The sequence below is a fragment of the Salvelinus fontinalis genome, chromosome 40 (genome assembly GCF_029448725.1).
Source record: "Salvelinus fontinalis isolate EN_2023a chromosome 40, ASM2944872v1, whole genome shotgun sequence".
Taxonomy (NCBI): domain Eukaryota; kingdom Metazoa; phylum Chordata; class Actinopteri; order Salmoniformes; family Salmonidae; genus Salvelinus; species Salvelinus fontinalis.
In genome coordinates, this window is record NC_074704.1 from 16,404,416 (window position 1) to 16,421,194 (window position 16,779).

General features: G+C 43.2%; 1 protein-coding gene across 3 annotated transcripts in view; it reads right to left on the minus strand.

The window, feature by feature from the left end:
• The window catches only part of LOC129839784 (VPS10 domain-containing receptor SorCS1-like), a 178,275-nt gene that overhangs the window by 71,059 nt on the left and 90,437 nt on the right, over positions 1-16,779 (minus strand). For all 3 annotated transcript variants that reach the window (XM_055907422.1, XM_055907423.1, XM_055907424.1), the window contains exon 3: positions 8,315-8,414. In XM_055907422.1, coding sequence (XP_055763397.1) covers positions 8,315-8,414 — 100 coding nt within the window. The remainder of the gene's footprint in view (positions 1-8,314; positions 8,415-16,779) is intronic.

Below are 16,779 nucleotides of genomic sequence, written 5' to 3' on the forward strand. Positions count from 1 at the left end.
CGTAGGCTTACCGTCAGCTTGGTTTTCTGGGAGAGGAGGAGGTGGAGGCTCGACACTCTCACTAAAGGAACTGTCACTATTCGCAAGGGGAGGAAGAAAAGGAGGGCCCTGCTATAAGTCCACTCATATAGCAGGGCCCGGGCACTGAGGTCTCAGTCTGGACTGGCAGGCTGCTAGTGCTAGCTGCTGCATAACTAGGCCTAGTAGCTTCCACCTGATGTTTCGTCAGTCGAGGACAAGGTGGTTACTTGGCATGAGGTTGGTCAGATCAAGCTTTTTTTGCTGTGTTTTTGTGGACCACTTGGTCTTGCCTTTTGTTCATTCATCTTCAACAATGCACTCACTCTCCATCCGAGTCCGACCTGATTCACCTAACTTTTTTGAACTTTTGATAGCCAAATAGGTGAGGAGGCCGAGGCGGGCTGCCGCCGGCACTGCTCGGTAATAGGCTAATTAGATGCATGACAACTATATAGTCTGTCTGGCTAACCTACTACCATGTAGATTGGACAATAAACACTTCACTTGCTAGATGTGGAAATTAAAAAGGAGGGTTACTGTCAAAATAATTTCTTAAAAACATGAATAAAATGTAGACATAGGTGTGAGCTGGACGAGCTGATCAGCCCCCAGAGCTTGAGCCCCCCCCCCCTCCGCGGGAGTGTCCGCTGCACCAGTGGCTAAGAGCAGCTGTTCAGGTGGTTAAACAAAGGTTTGCTATGTGTTGGTGAAACTGTATGTCCGAGTTAAGAAAGCTTACCAGCAGCCAGCGCCACTTGCTGCACTGGTAGCCTATAACGCAGGTGCTTTTCAAAGCCTATGTCAAATGAGTGTAATTGGCTCCAATGAGTGTAACTTGCTCAATATTAGGAGTTGAGAAATAAAGTTGACATCATTAGAAATAAGATAATATCCTATGTTCTACTGTAGGTATGTCATTTTAAATGTGTTTATTCTGTTGTTGCAAGCAATATTCATCAAATTAAATTGAATAAAAAATATATATTTTCACAGACCCCCTGCAGTACCTCCGTGGACCAGAGTTTTAAAATAACTTCCTCTGTTTAAACTTAGCAATTTGGCCATTCGACAGAGTTCTTTCTGCATCAGCTGGTCGGATAGTCCAATTTATATTTTGAGTTAGGGCGACTCCAAAATGTGTCCAAAAAGAGAAGAAACCTCCCCAGCAAATAAGTTAGAGTTTGATGGATAGGGAGTGTATGGGTTTTTCATGAGGAAAATCATGAATAGAAACCGTCCAACTTGACAGGAGAAAAGGCAGCAAGATCATATTGCGTAAATCTTATAAGACATACTGCTCTTGAACTACAGTAAATCTGAATGTACATCTATCTTAATTACGCTCTTAGACAGTGGACAGACCATTAGATACTAAAGTTAGCCTACTGTGAGTGAAATGTTCCAATATTCACACGGACATTCTATATTAATAATGTCTTACGAATGTATCTTAATAATGCTATTACAACTGAGATAATTGTCCACAGTGCATTTTAATTACTGACAGAATTGCTTCATTTCCTCTGTATGCCTGTCTGGAATTAATAAAAATGGCCTCCTCTTTCCTTTGTAAGAAATCTCAGTGTAACACACTCACTAAGACCTAGGAAAGATAATACATCTTTAATGAAAAGCCCTGCAGTGCCTTGGAGAGATCATTTCTGCCTAATGGACTTCACTTTCTTCATCTGCTAATACAATGTACTGTCCAAGCGCTTACTAAAGATCTACCTAAGGAGTTATTTAGCGGTTGCTGCTTTGAACCCAGGGCATATCCTGTTTACAGAGAACATGACAGCAATAGAAAGGGATTGAATGGGTTTAACTACAGGGTTATGTTCGTTTAGGGCAGCTTTTAAAATGTTTTACAAAGGAAAACTAAAATGAGCATTTTTTAGTGGACACGTCCAGGTAGTCTCTTCCTCTTTTTCAGTCCGTTTTCGAACACAATCCAGGTCTTGCTTTGGATGGGAGACCGAGTAGATGCCTAATTGAGGCTACGGGCAAAAGGGCAGCCAAGCAGGGACAAGGTCTGGCATGGGAAAAGAAGTGAAGTCTTCATAAGAGGGTAATAAAATGTCAGCCGGGAGACTTGGGAAGCTCGGGTAAAGGTCTCACCAAAATGAAAGGGGGGCCAAGCGGGAGGAAGTGAACGAGGGACATTGAACAAGTGAGAACACACTGTGGCAAATGGTGCATGGATCACCTTCTTGGATTTGGCTGGATCATTATTACCTCGTCATTAGTTCACCTCTTCATTTCACCCGTATTTGATCACTCCCTTAAAACGTTGTCTTGTATTTGCATACAGTATTACAGCTCTCTATTCTGGACTACATAATGAGCCCTTCTCTTTCTTTCCCCTCCCTGGTGGAGTCCACCAGCCAACCAGGTGCTGCAACACTTTGAACTCTCCTTATTAAACACAAGTACTGTCTCTTGAGCCCAGGCATTTGAAGTCTAGACTAATTGACTATCACCTTGACATTTCCACTGCAACCCGGCCCGGACCTCACCAACACTAACATTGCATCTTCACACTGACGGTAATTGGGCCTTTATGACTCCCATCCTAGCCCCTATCACCCAACACACACACACAAAAACAAATTGGAAGACATAGTGGAGTGATGTGTACAACAAGCTAGTCGGAGCTAGTGGGGGATTGATGCATAATATTAAGCATATTCATGATAATACTGTTTGCGTTGCACTTGTTGCCTCTAGAATGAAAGAAATATGTAAATGATATTTTGTGAGTGCAGACCCTCTACACTGCATCACATAATAATGAGGTCATACAAGGAAAGGCACGCAACAAAGTTTGAGGTAGGTCTACTTGAAGGGCAAGGAAGCACGCCGTTTTGCCACAACCATGATTTTGCTTTGTCTCAAACAATCACGATACGTGGAACATTAATAAATCATAATGGAATGTAAGATGAATCGCATGTGGCGTCATGAGATGTGATCTGTGTGAGATTGAGGAAGCACTCCAAGGGGTTCTCTCTCCATTGGCTTCTCCCTCCCTCCCTCCCTCCCTCCCTCCCTCCCAGCCTGCTCATGGGCCTTAGTGTTCTTGCCTGGCTCTCATTTGTAGATTGTGCCTTAGGGCTGACAGATGTTCTATATTTTTTTCCACCGTTAGGTTGTTCACTTGCATCACATTTACCACCACATGCACAGCTACTCTCTTCCTTCAGCCAGAGCATGGCTAACTCGCCTTGACTCAGATCACACCTGTATTGTCTCCCATGAAGAACAGTGAGATGAGTAACCACTCCCGTGCTAGCATTTACCTCCACCAGCTGAAGGATGGTGAGGAACAGGTCAATTGCGCCGTGCTAGCACGCTAAACTATCATGCTAGAGCCAGTTGGGTCCCATGGCAGTTCCAGTTGCTAGCACGCTAAACTATCATGCTAGAGCCAGTTGGGTCCCATGGCAGTTCCAGTTGCTAGCACGCTAAACTATCATGCTAGAGCCAGTTGGGTCCCATGGCAGTTCCAGTTGCTAGCACGCTAAACTTACATACTCGTGCTAGCTGGCTCCCATGGGAGTTCCATGTCCCTGTTTTGCTTTTGGAGTGTTCCTGTATATGGGATGTATCCTGCATACAGAAGTTATCACACCATGTGTTGCAGCTAGCTAATCATCCACTATAGCTCTTAAGACAGATGTTTGCAGTTAATGAGTTTAGTATGCATATTACATGATCACATATGTCGTAACCTTGGAGTGTTATCTTACATTCAAGGCTGTCCTATATCTAGGTACATTAAGAAAGCTCAGGAAATATTGTTGTTTTTTTGGACACATACTTAATAACCCCTTATGTTTTTTGGCACAAAACTACCTCCATACTTCCACTAATTTATATGGGTTACCTTCAGATGAGTCCCGTGACACTTGTGGGGGTCGTAGTGCAAAACGAAGAACCCCATCTGTGTTCGTGAGAGTCTCCCCTTTCCAGAGGTCGTAGGTCAAACCGTTCAGATGCCATAGACGTTTTCGTGAGAAGACCGATTTTTGGGGATGTCTCATGGTCTGACAATTACCGCTGTAGCTCGATCACCTTCAAGACGCAGCCAACATCTCTATCTTAAACTGACAGATTTTAAAAATGGGGATTTTTGTATTATGTTACTTAGATTGACTCATGGGTGGGTCAATAGACACTTAAGGATTTGAACCAGTGTGCTACAGCATGAAAATAATCCTGCAGCAACAGGAAATGTGTGTTATTATGTGGTTTATATGATGACGTCTGAGCTGCACAGAGGCTGTCTTTGTTTTGCAGCACAACACACACACACACACACACACACACAGACAGAAATAAATAAGGCCCTCATCTGAAACATTTGTGCCGCTGACTGCTGCTTTAGTCAATATGTGCATGAGAAAAAGCATTCATCAGTGTTTTCCATAAGCGCCGGCCGTCGGCTGAATAGCCGATAACAGACTCATTGTAAGCCGGCTACTTTTTCCACTTAAAATGTTCAATTAGATAGTCAGAAAAGTCCATGTAGCCTTCTGCCGCTAAAATGAATTTGAATCTATTGTGAAAATGAATCTATTGATCTATTGATAGTACAGACACCTGTCAGTCTTTCGCATGTTTTATCGGCCTGTACAGCCATGGATTGATTGATTACCAAACGGCAAGTGTTGACTAGTTTACAAAAAGTGTCGAAACGACTGAATAAAGTCAATCTCCTATATCCCTTTGCTATTCATAAATCATACAATGTAGTTATGTCCATGGTACAGCATCGGGACATGTAAACCAAAGATCTTGTTTTGTTTTTTCTGAGGATTTCGAAGCCCATGAAAAGACTTGCCAGTGACCGCTAAAGTGGCTCGTCAGTGTAGCCTAGTGATGGGTTGTTCCCGAACTAACGGCTCTTTTTGAATGGATCTGTTAGGTTAATGGAACCGAATCTCCTCTATAAGAGAGATGTGTGTTTTGACTCCCTAATTTGCGTACTGGTAGGCTACTCCTGCTTTTTAGCGATTATCTGCAGATAAATGATGAAAATATTCAATGAAGATGTTGAATTCTCACTGCAGGAACAATAGGAAGTGGAGAGAGCGTTCAGGTCCAAAATATGATCAAATAAAACAGATTGATAATGATACTTATATGCTAGTATTAAAGACATAGATTATAGGCCTACTGATTTAATTAAAGATAACAGACAACTGCTGCTTTCTGTTTAGCAAAGTCCATGTTTAACACCTGCTTCATTCTTCAATCATACCTGTTGAAGTAAGACTGTAAATGTGACTTGAATCTCAAGAGAAGACAGGTTTAATGTTAAAAATGTTTTCTTACTTAGAAAAGAGTTGTGATCAGGACAAGGCCTAGACGATTCCTAAAACTACTAACACTGCATTTCAATAATTTTCAGTCATTTTATTGTGAAGTAATGTCTTTCTACTTAATACCACAATTTGACCAAAATGCGAGGAAAAGTCATTAAAAATATTCTATAATTTAGAGGTGCATTTTGGATGGAATCAAGCCATTAGAATGTACCAGAAGCCACCAAAATGGAGCTTGTTATGCAATTTTCACGGAAAGCACAGCTATTACTTCCCCAAAAAAATCACTGCTTCTGAGAGGGAACCAGAGAGGTTGTTTGTCTGAATCTGTCCGTCGCTCAATCATCCTCCCCTCAAATTCCTTTCATTTTCCGGAAGCATTAGCTGCCCTACCAAACATTTGTACAAGAAAATGATCTGCAAGCATGTCAGAGGGGTTGTCGATATTTACCGTCATTACGCGTTATTTCTCTCACACATTTCTCTGTACTAAAACCTGTTTATCTGCTATTTGCTTGTGGTTACTCTTCAACTGGACTGACCACCTGCTCTGATTCTCTGCACCTTAGCACACACCAACACAGACAAACACACATATATACATTCATGCTACACACACATCACAACGGCTGCACTGCCCCCCCATCCACCCCCCTTCCCCAAAACACGTGTAAATATTGGACTATAAATTGTGCCTTCCTGTATTATACTTACGCTAAAATGTTTATTCTATTCTACTGAACCATTAACTTTATGTTTCTATTATTATCTTTTATTAAGTTGTATTGTGGTTGCACTGTCCAGAAGGAACCTGCCAGTAAGCGTTTTGTTGAACGATGTATACCATGCGTATCCCATACATACAACTAATAAAACTAGAAACGACTGATAGTACGGTTATTTGCCTTCGCAAGGTTTCCCTTATAAGCGTTCTCATACTCAGAATGAGTCAGAATGCATGCAGCGTTCTGATCTGAGTGATAAAATAGTGATCCATTGTTTCTGACTGGTCTCCACAGGTCCTTGTACACCAGTGACCCCATGCATCTCTCTCCTCCACTCCTCTCTACTCTACCATCCCCTGCAGCAACAGAAGGTTGACTTACCCTAACAGCGTGGGTGACAGCTAGCCAGAGTGATGATGACAAAGGTAACCTGGGTCCCTCTTCCCACAGCAGGCTCTGTGTGTGTGTGTGTGTGTGTGTGTGTGTGTGTGTGTGTGTGTGTGTGTGTGTGTGTGTGTGTGTGTGTGTGTGTGTGTGTGTGTGTGTGTGTGTGTGTGTGTGTGTGTGTGTGTGTGTGCGTGCGTGCGTGCGTGCGTGCGTGCGTGCGTGTGTCATTAGCACCCAGTTACTCGTTTTTACACGTCATATCACCTGAGTTCTGTGTTAAAGGGGTGGCTCTGCAGTAGTATGCTGTTGCCATTTTAGAAACCCGCTAGCTGTCTGTGTTTTGTTCAGAGAGACATACACTGAGTGTACAAAAGATTATGAGCATCCCTTTTGAACACTTTCAACACCTTGTAGAGTCCATTTCCCCGACGAATTGAGTCTGCCCTGAGGGCAAATCAATATTACGAAAAGTGTTCCTAATGTTTTGTAAACTCAGTGTATAAGCTAGAAGGTTTGCTGCAGAGGCAGGTTGAATTACTAGGTACGACCCAGTAAGGTCTTTGTATGATTACAGGCTGTTTGACTCTTAGTAGTTTGTTAGTTTTTATTTTGTAGCAACATCAAGGCCTGTACCTTCCACTTCTTGTCAATAAAACATTTAAAAACAGTGCAGGCTATCATTCCACAGGCTAACAGTCCACACTATTCCACAGGCTAACAGTTCACACTATATTTAATGCTCACTATACTGTATTCCCTGCATGTCTCACTATCAACATCTGTTACCTTGACAACATTTTCCTGGTCTTTGATGTTTTTTGATTTTGCACAATTATCTAGGCTTACCTCCTACCTCTTGTAATACAAAGTGTTCATGTTCCAAACAAAACAGGCTAACATTCCACATGACAGTCCACAGCAATGATAAATCCCACTGATATTTTTCCCGTCCTCTCACCATTAGCTTGACACCTCTTTCCTGGTCTGTGACAGAAGCTTTCTCATTGGACTGTACACGGGGGTGAGGAGAGGCGGAGTGGAGGTTGGGGGGGGCGCCTTTCATCTTCATTATTAGACAAGAATTAACTAGGAGAAAATGACCTGTTCTGATTAGAGTCTTCTTAAAAGGGAGGAATGTGAGAAAGGAAGGATGAAGGGAGATGGGACTAATGATTCAAATTGTCAGGATGGCTCATCTTAAGGGTTGTGGGAGAAGGGGTTGGATGGGGTTAGGGGTGCAGGGGTTCGGGGGGGGGGGGGGGGAGCAAACGGTCGCAAATATGAAGAGCATGTCTATCCTTTGATTAAAACACTGGAATTCTTCCTTCCTTTTTTTCCTTTGTCTGGTCTATAATTCATTCGTTCCGGAAAGAGAGAGAAATGATAGGGTCGGTATAAATATTAACGATTAGGAGTATTTTTTCAGAAGAGCACTGCTAACTCTCTGGGTGGAGATTAGCACGGCTTAATGGATGTGGCGGATGTTGTTGAAGATGACCGAGGCACCAAACAAACAAATGTTTCTGCTCGTTATATATTGGCAGTTGGCATCAGCATTGCAAGTCCATTGCCATGCCTTCGTAAGTGTATCGAACTGAGCCGCAATGTGCAGATCAACTTTTTCTACTACAAAAATGACTTAAAAGTTATACTGATAGATCGTTCGAATTTGAGTCAAGTGGACTGTTTTATACGAGTTCGGACATTTGTCAGCATTTACAGTGTAAGAAGAAAAAAACACACAGAGAGACATTTAGAAAGCAGACGGAAAGCAGACAGAGAACTAGAATGTTCTCATAGTTATGACAAAATAAAAACACTAAATACACCTCAAAACACATAAATGCACCTTACCTTTCTCTTGTTGTTGGGACTGACGTACAAGTAGCTGAGGATTGTTTTCGCCCCCACTTTCTCATTGAGCTTCTGGTAAGTGGTCCCGTAGTCGGTTGACCTGGAATTTAATCAGAGTGTTTGATGAAGACTTGACGAATTACTTGTTGTAATTAAAAATCCCATGGAGAATGTTTAGTGGGAGAAGAAAAAAAAAGCATGCACAATTAAGTCCCGCCTCCTTGTGGTTCGCTGTTCTACGGCGACACACTCAGATTACAAGGGATAATCAACCATAACCTAGCCAGGGTGTAGTGGTTCAAGTGGGAAGTTTGACCTTTATGTTTTGTATAAGCCTAAGCACACCATATATCAGTACATGTAAAGTATTGTTAGAATAGGGGGCTCTACATATTTGGTTAACCATTTTCATATTATTTTCATTTAATATTAATATTAATTCATATTCATATTCATATTATTATATTCATATTAATCATACAGACGTAGGATCTTCGTTTGATCACCATGTTGTTGCAGGAAATGCAAACTGGTAGTGTAATCGAGGTTTAAAAATGCTTCTAAAGTTTGTATATTGTGTATATTCTGTTGCTGCAGGATGATTTTCCTGCTGTGAGAAACTGGTGAAATGAACATCCTACATCTGTATGACTGTCCATTTTAATGTCAGTTAAATAGTTCCACAGTAAATGATGTGCTTGCTAGCCACTTGTTAGCTCAGTAGAATAGTTATTTTTTTGAAATTGTGACACCTGTTGACACATAAAGTCTCCTACCAGTTTGAAACAGATGTCCAATCTCTAAATTGGCAAAATTCCATACCTCACATTCTGCTATATGTGGCTGTCTAAAAAAACTACTTCAACATTCATTGAAATACGTTATGTCTCCAACTATCTGACCAATGCCCATCTCTTCTTTTAAAACGGCACAGCATTCAAAACAGCATCACCAGGAACAATAGCAATTTCTCTGGAATAGTTGCTCTGTTATGGTCCAGAACAAGATTTTTGAAGTCAAATCATGTCATTTACTCCTTCAGGCCAAACTGTTAGGAGAAAAAGGCACAACGAAGTGCAACACTTCACGTAAAGTTGAAAGACTGGCTGCATAGTCTCAAGTGGACTGTTTTATAGCTGGTCAAAGACGAAGCGATTGATCCATGAGTTAGACTAGCTTTATGTAAAGTTTTCACATGGCCTCCTGCATTGTCATTCACACAAAGCTTCCTTTTTTTATAGGAATCAACAGCAATGTTTGAGTGTTTGGATTTTGGAAAGAATACTGAAAAGGCAAAATAATGTGTGAAGTTTTTTGGAGGTCGTGTCTAGGTAGCACAACTCTGTGGTTTCAAAGTATCACCATATCTGTCTGCATAAAAAAAAACTACCACCCAATATGGATCCCAACAGTTGAGTCAAAGCTAACGGTGGATGAAAGGGGATTGTGCTGAAATATTTAAGCGATGGTCAGAGTACTAATGTGAAATTTGTGTTCCGTCTGAGATGTAACATTCCAGAACGTCTCGAAGTTTGAACAACTTATCTCCCCTGCCAGGTTCATTTTATTTATAGAGAAGCGAGGCTCAATCAAGGAGCTATTTCATGTTCAGCTAAATACACACACATAAACACACACACACAACTAACACACACACGTTCAAAGCAGGCAAAGCTCCATAAAATACACCATGCATGCATCACCCTACAATGCTTGTTACTACTACTAACACAGCAATCACAGACTTCGATAGAGGGTTTTCATTCATCCTGTGCTTAAAGAAATGTGAAATCCTGATTTTGGAAACTCTATTGAAATGGAACCGTTACAATTTTGAAGTCGTTTTTTGTTGTTGTAGTGAAGTTGACAAACAACACACAGAAACACACAAATAGCCCAGCCGTGTGACTCAGCCTGGTGACTTTCATTTTCCCTTCCCAGATGTATTATGGGATGGATTCCATGTCGATTAAATACGGGCATCTCTCGGTGAACTCCTGAATACCAGTGGTAACATCTATAAACGGGTGGATCCATTGACACTTTGGACCACAGGACAATGACATCATCTGGCTATTGATCTGCTCCTCATAGAACCCCATCATACGCCTGCTGTGATTTAAGGGCAAATGACTTACTGTTAGTGGTGCAGCAGACTCTCGACATGAACCAATGAAACCAATACAATCGACCCCCCCCCCCCCCCTCCCCCCATTGGTTGCTCAAGGACAATGATTGCGGAAAAGGCAGTGCTGGTTATGAGCTTGTGAAATGGTGGCTCTACCCCTGTCCTTCTGCTGTTATCTTCTCCATATGACCTCTGGTTTCAGCCAGCCAATTCTCTGGATTGTTCATGTGTTGGATGGAACATGGTCGAGTTAATGAAACATTATATAGAGACAAGAATAACAGGGTGGGAGGTAGCCTGGCGGTTAAGAATCGGTTAATAATCCCAGTGCCGACTAGGTGAAAAATCGTCCGATGTGCCCTTGAGCAAGGCACTTAACCCTAATTGCTCCTGTAAGTTGCTCTGGATACTGTACCAGCGTCGGCTAAATGAATAAAAATGTAAAGCGAGTCTGATAACGGTGATCTGGTTCACTGTGAAATTGGATCACTGGGGATTGTGTTACAGGTGATGGAGTTATTCCATATACCCAGCTACTCCTCACATCACATACCTAGCTACTCCTCACATCACATACCTAGCTACTCCTCACATCATATACCTAGCTACTCCTCACACCACATACCTAGCTACTCCTCACATCACATACCTAGCTACTCCTCACATCACATACCTAGCTACTCCTCACATCATATACCTAGCTACTCCTCACATCACATACCTAGCTACTCCTCACATCATATACCTAGCTACTCCTCACATCACATACCTAGCTACTCCTCACATCATATACCTAGCTACTCCTCACATCACATACCTAGCTACTCCTCACATCATATACCTAGCTACTCCTCACATCACATACCTAGCTACTCCTCACATCATATACCTAGCTACTCCTCACATCACATACCTAGCTACTCCTCACATCACATACCTAGCTACTCCTCACACCACATACCTAGCTACTCCTCACACCACATACCTAGCTACTCCTCACATCACATACCTAGCTACTCCTCACACCACATACCTAGCTACTCCTCACACCACATACCTAGCTACTCCTCACACCACATACCTAGCTACTCCTCACATCACATACCTAGCTACTCCTCACATCACATACCTAGCTACTCCTCACACCACATACCTAGCTACTCCTCACATCACATACCTAGCTACTCCTCACATCACATACCTAGCTACTCCTCACATCACATACCTAGCTACTCCTCACATCACATACCTAGCTACTCCTCACATCACATACCTAGCTACTCCTCACATCACATACCTAGCTACTCCTCACATCACATACCTAGCTACTCCTCACATCACATACCTAGCTACTCCTCACACCACATACCTAGCTACTCCTCACACCACATACCTAGCTACTCCTCACATCACATACCTAGCTACTCCTCACATCACATACCTAGCTACTCCTCACATCATATACCTAGCTACTCCTCACATCACATACCTAGCTACTCCTCACATCACGTACCTAGCTACTCCTCGCATCACGTACCTAGCTACTCCTCGCATCACGTACCTAGCTACTCCTCGCATCACATACCTAGCTACTCCTCGCATCACATACCTAGCTACTCCTCACACCACATACCTAGCTACTCCTCACATCACATACCTAGCTACTCCTCACATCATATACCTAGCTACTCCTCACATCACATACCTAGCTACTCCTCACATCACATACCTAGCTACTCCTCACATCATATACCTAGCTACTCCTCACATCATATACCTAGCTACTCCTCACATCATATACCTAGCTACTCCTCACATCATATACCTAGCTACTCCTCACATCACATACCTAGCTACTCCTCACATCACATACCTAGCTACTCCTCACACCACATACCTAGCTACTCCTCACATCACATACCTAGCTACTCCTCACATCATATACCTAGCTACTCCTCACATCACATACCTAGCTACTCCTCACATCACATACCTAGCTACTCCTCACATCATATACCTAGCTACTCCTCACATCACATACCTAGCTACTCCTCACACCACATACCTAGCTACTCCTCACATCACATACCTAGCTACTCCTCACATCACATACCTAGCTACTCCTCACACCACATACCTAGCTACTCCTCACATCACATACCTAGCTACTCCTCACATCATATACCCAGCTACTCCTCACATCACATACCTAGCTACTCCTCACATCACATACCTAGCTACTCCTCACATCATATACCTAGCTACTCCTCACATCATATACCTAGCTACTCCTCACATCACATACCTAGCTACTCCTCACATCACATACCTAGCTACTCCTCACATCACATACCTAGCTACTCCTCACACCACATACCTAGCTACTCCTCACATCACATACCTAGCTACTCCTCACATCATATACCTAGCTACTCCTCACATCACATACCTAGCTACTCCTCACATCACGTACCTAGCTACTCCTCACATCACGTACCTAGCTACTCCTCACATCACGTACCTAGCTACTCCTCACATCACATACCTAGCTACTCCTCACATCACATACCTAGCTACTCCTCACACCACATACCTAGCTACTCCTCACATCATATACATAGCTACTCCTCACACCACATACCTAGCAACTCCTCACATCACATACCTAGCTACTCCTCACATCACATACCTAGCTACTCCTCACATCACATACCTAGCTACTCCTCACATCACATACCTAGCTACTCCTCACACCACATACCTAGCTACTCCTCACATCACATACCTAGCTACTCCTCACATCATATACCTAGCTACTCCTCACATCACATACCTAGCTACTCCTCACATCACATACCTAGCTACTCCTCACATCACATACCTAGCTACTCCTCACATCATATACCTAGCTACTCCTCACATCACGTACCTAGCTACTCCTCACATCACATACCTAGCTACTCCTCACATCACATACCTAGCTACTCCTCACACCACATACCTAGCTACTCCTCACATCATATACCTAGCTACTCCTCACACCACATACCTAGAAACTCCTCACATCACATACCTAGCTACTCCTCACATCACATACCTAGCTACTCCTCACATCACGTACCTAGCTACTCCTCACACCACGTACCTAGCTACTCCTCACATCACGTACCTAGCTACTCCTCACATCACATACCTAGCTACTCCTCACATCACATACCTAGCTACTCCTCACATCACGTACCTAGCTACTCCTCACACCACGTACCTAGCTACTCCTCACATCACGTACCTAGCTACTCCTCACATCACGTACCTAGCTACTCCTCACATCATATACCTAGCTACTCCTCACATCACGTACCTAGCTACTCCTCACATCACGTACCTAGCTACTCCTCACACCACGTACCTAGCTACTCCTCACATCACGTACCTAGCTACTCCTCACATCACATACCTAGCTACTCCTCACATCACATACCTAGCTACTCCTCACATCACGTACCTAGCTACTCCTCACATCACGTACCTAGCTACTCCTCACATCATATACCTAGCTACTCCTCACATCATATACCTAGCTACTCCTCACATCATATACTTAGCTACTCCTCACATCACATACCTAGCTACTCCTCACATCACATACCTAGCTACTCCTCACATCACATACCTAGCTACTCCTCACATCACATACCTAGCTACTCCTCACACCACATACCTAGCTACTCCTCACATCATATACCTAGCTACTCCTCACATCATATACCTAGCTACTCCTCACATCACATACCTAGCTACTCCTCACATCACATACCTAGCTACTCCTCACATCATATACCTAGCTACTCCTCACATCACATACCTAGCTACTCCTCACATCATATACCTAGCTACTCCTCACATCATATACCTAGCTACTCCTCACATCACATACCTAGCTACTCCTCCTCACATCACATACCTAGCTACTCCTCACATCATATACCTAGCTACTCCTCACATCACATACCTAGCTACTCCTCACATCATATACCTAGCTACTCCTCACATCACATACCTAGCTACTCCTCACATCATATGCCTAGCTACTCCTCACATCACATACCTAGCTACTCCTCACATCATATACCTAGCTACTCCTCACATCATATACCTAGCTACTCCTCACATCATATACCTAGCTACTCCTCACATCATACACCTAGCTACTCCTCCTCACATCACATACCTAGCTACTCCTCACATCACATACCTAGCTACTCCTCACATCACATACCTAGCTACTCCTCACATCATATACCTAGCTACTCCTCACATCATATACCTAGCTACTCCTCACATCACATACCTAGCTACTCCTCACATCACATACCTAGCTACTCCTCCTCACATCACATACCTAGCTACTCCTCACATCACATACCTAGCTACTCCTCACATCACATACCTAGCTACTCCTCCTCACATCACATACCTAGCTACTCCTCACATCATATACCTAGCTACTCCTCACATCATATACCTAGCTACTCCTCACATCACATACCTAGCTACTCCTCACATCACACACCTAGCTACTTCTCACATCACATACCTAGCTACTCCTCACATCACATACCTAGCTACTCCTCACATCACATACCTAGCTACTCCTCACATCACATACCTAGCTACTCCTCACATCACATACCTAGCTACTCCTCACATCACACACCTAGCTACTTCTCACATCACATACCTAGCTACTCCTCACATCACATACCTAGCTACTCCTCACATCACATACCTAGCTACTCCTCACATCACATACCTAGCTACTCCTCACATCATATACCTAGCTACTCCTCACATCACATACCTAGCTACTCCTCACATCACATACCTAGCTACTCCTCACATCACATACCTAGCTACTCCTCACATCACATACCTAGCTACTCCTCACATCACATACCTAGCTACTCCTCACATCACATACCTAGCTACTCCTCACATCACATACCTAGCTACTCCTCACATCATATACCTAGCTACTCCTCACATCATATACCTAGCTACTCCTCACATCACCCACCTAGCTACTCCTCACATCACATACCTAGCTACTCCTCACATCACATACCTAGCTACTCCTCACATCATATACCTAGCTACTCCTCACATCATATACCTAGCTACTCCTCACATCATATACCTAGCTACTCCTCACATCATATACCTAGCTACTCCTCACATCATATACCTAGCTACTCCTCACATCATATACCTAGCTACTCCTCACATCATATACCTAGCTACTCCTCACATCATATACCTAGCTACTCCTCACATCATATACCTAGCTACTCCTCACATCACATACCTAGCTACTCCTCTGTTTTAGTTGAGGTTTCAATTTCAAGCTCTTTTATTCATACCGGACTAATGTGATATTGCCTTGTTGGGTTCTTTTCAAGGACAACTTTATTTTGGGAGGAGACTTAGAGTACACCCAGTGCACGGCCAATTAGATTTCCACCCATATATCTACTGTACTATGACAGCAGCAGCCCTTAGCCCTGTTGTCTTCCCTATTGGAGTTTGATCAATCAATGAGTGGGGGGTATCTGGAGATGGTTAGCGAGAGGTCACTAATTGCATTAGCGGGGTGCAACATAAACAATAAACAGCTTGAAACGTCCAACGGATGGCAGCTTTGCTAAGTATTCCAAATTAATGTATGAATTGCATCGGTGCACTCCGATAGTATTTCATCTCTCGCCACTCCGCTTTGAGAGAAGCAGGTTGGGCTTGTACCCCCCTCCCATTTCTGCCCCAGGTTTGATGGCTGTCTACCATTCTTAAACTACCAGGACAGTCTCTCTCTCGATGTTAAACGCACCATTAACAGGGTAATGAGGTATCACGCCCTTTCACGTTTGAGCCATCCACGACTTAAGCCACTAACGGTTAGTGGTTAGGACTTACGTAGAGAGTTATATAACGCTACATTTACCACTGCTGTGGTTGGGAGATAGGCCTTGGGGTGACCCACGGATCAGTTGTGGGAAAGGCCTCTGAAATCACTGGAAAGTCCTGAGGTCTGTTTTCCTCTTGCTCACATGTGGGCCGCAATGTTTCAGCAGACCCGCACCGCTGAGATTTCTACAGATTTGACAGGCCTACTGTTCCGAACTCTCTTAAATGCCAAAACCGCATTCAATCAACTTTAATGATGGCCAAGTGAAACAACTGTAAGAGCATTCAATTTGTCTCTCTTTTTACAAAAGACCGGGGTAAAATAAGGCGAGACGTCATAAAACGTGTTCCGCTGAAAGGAGTCTACAGAAGAACA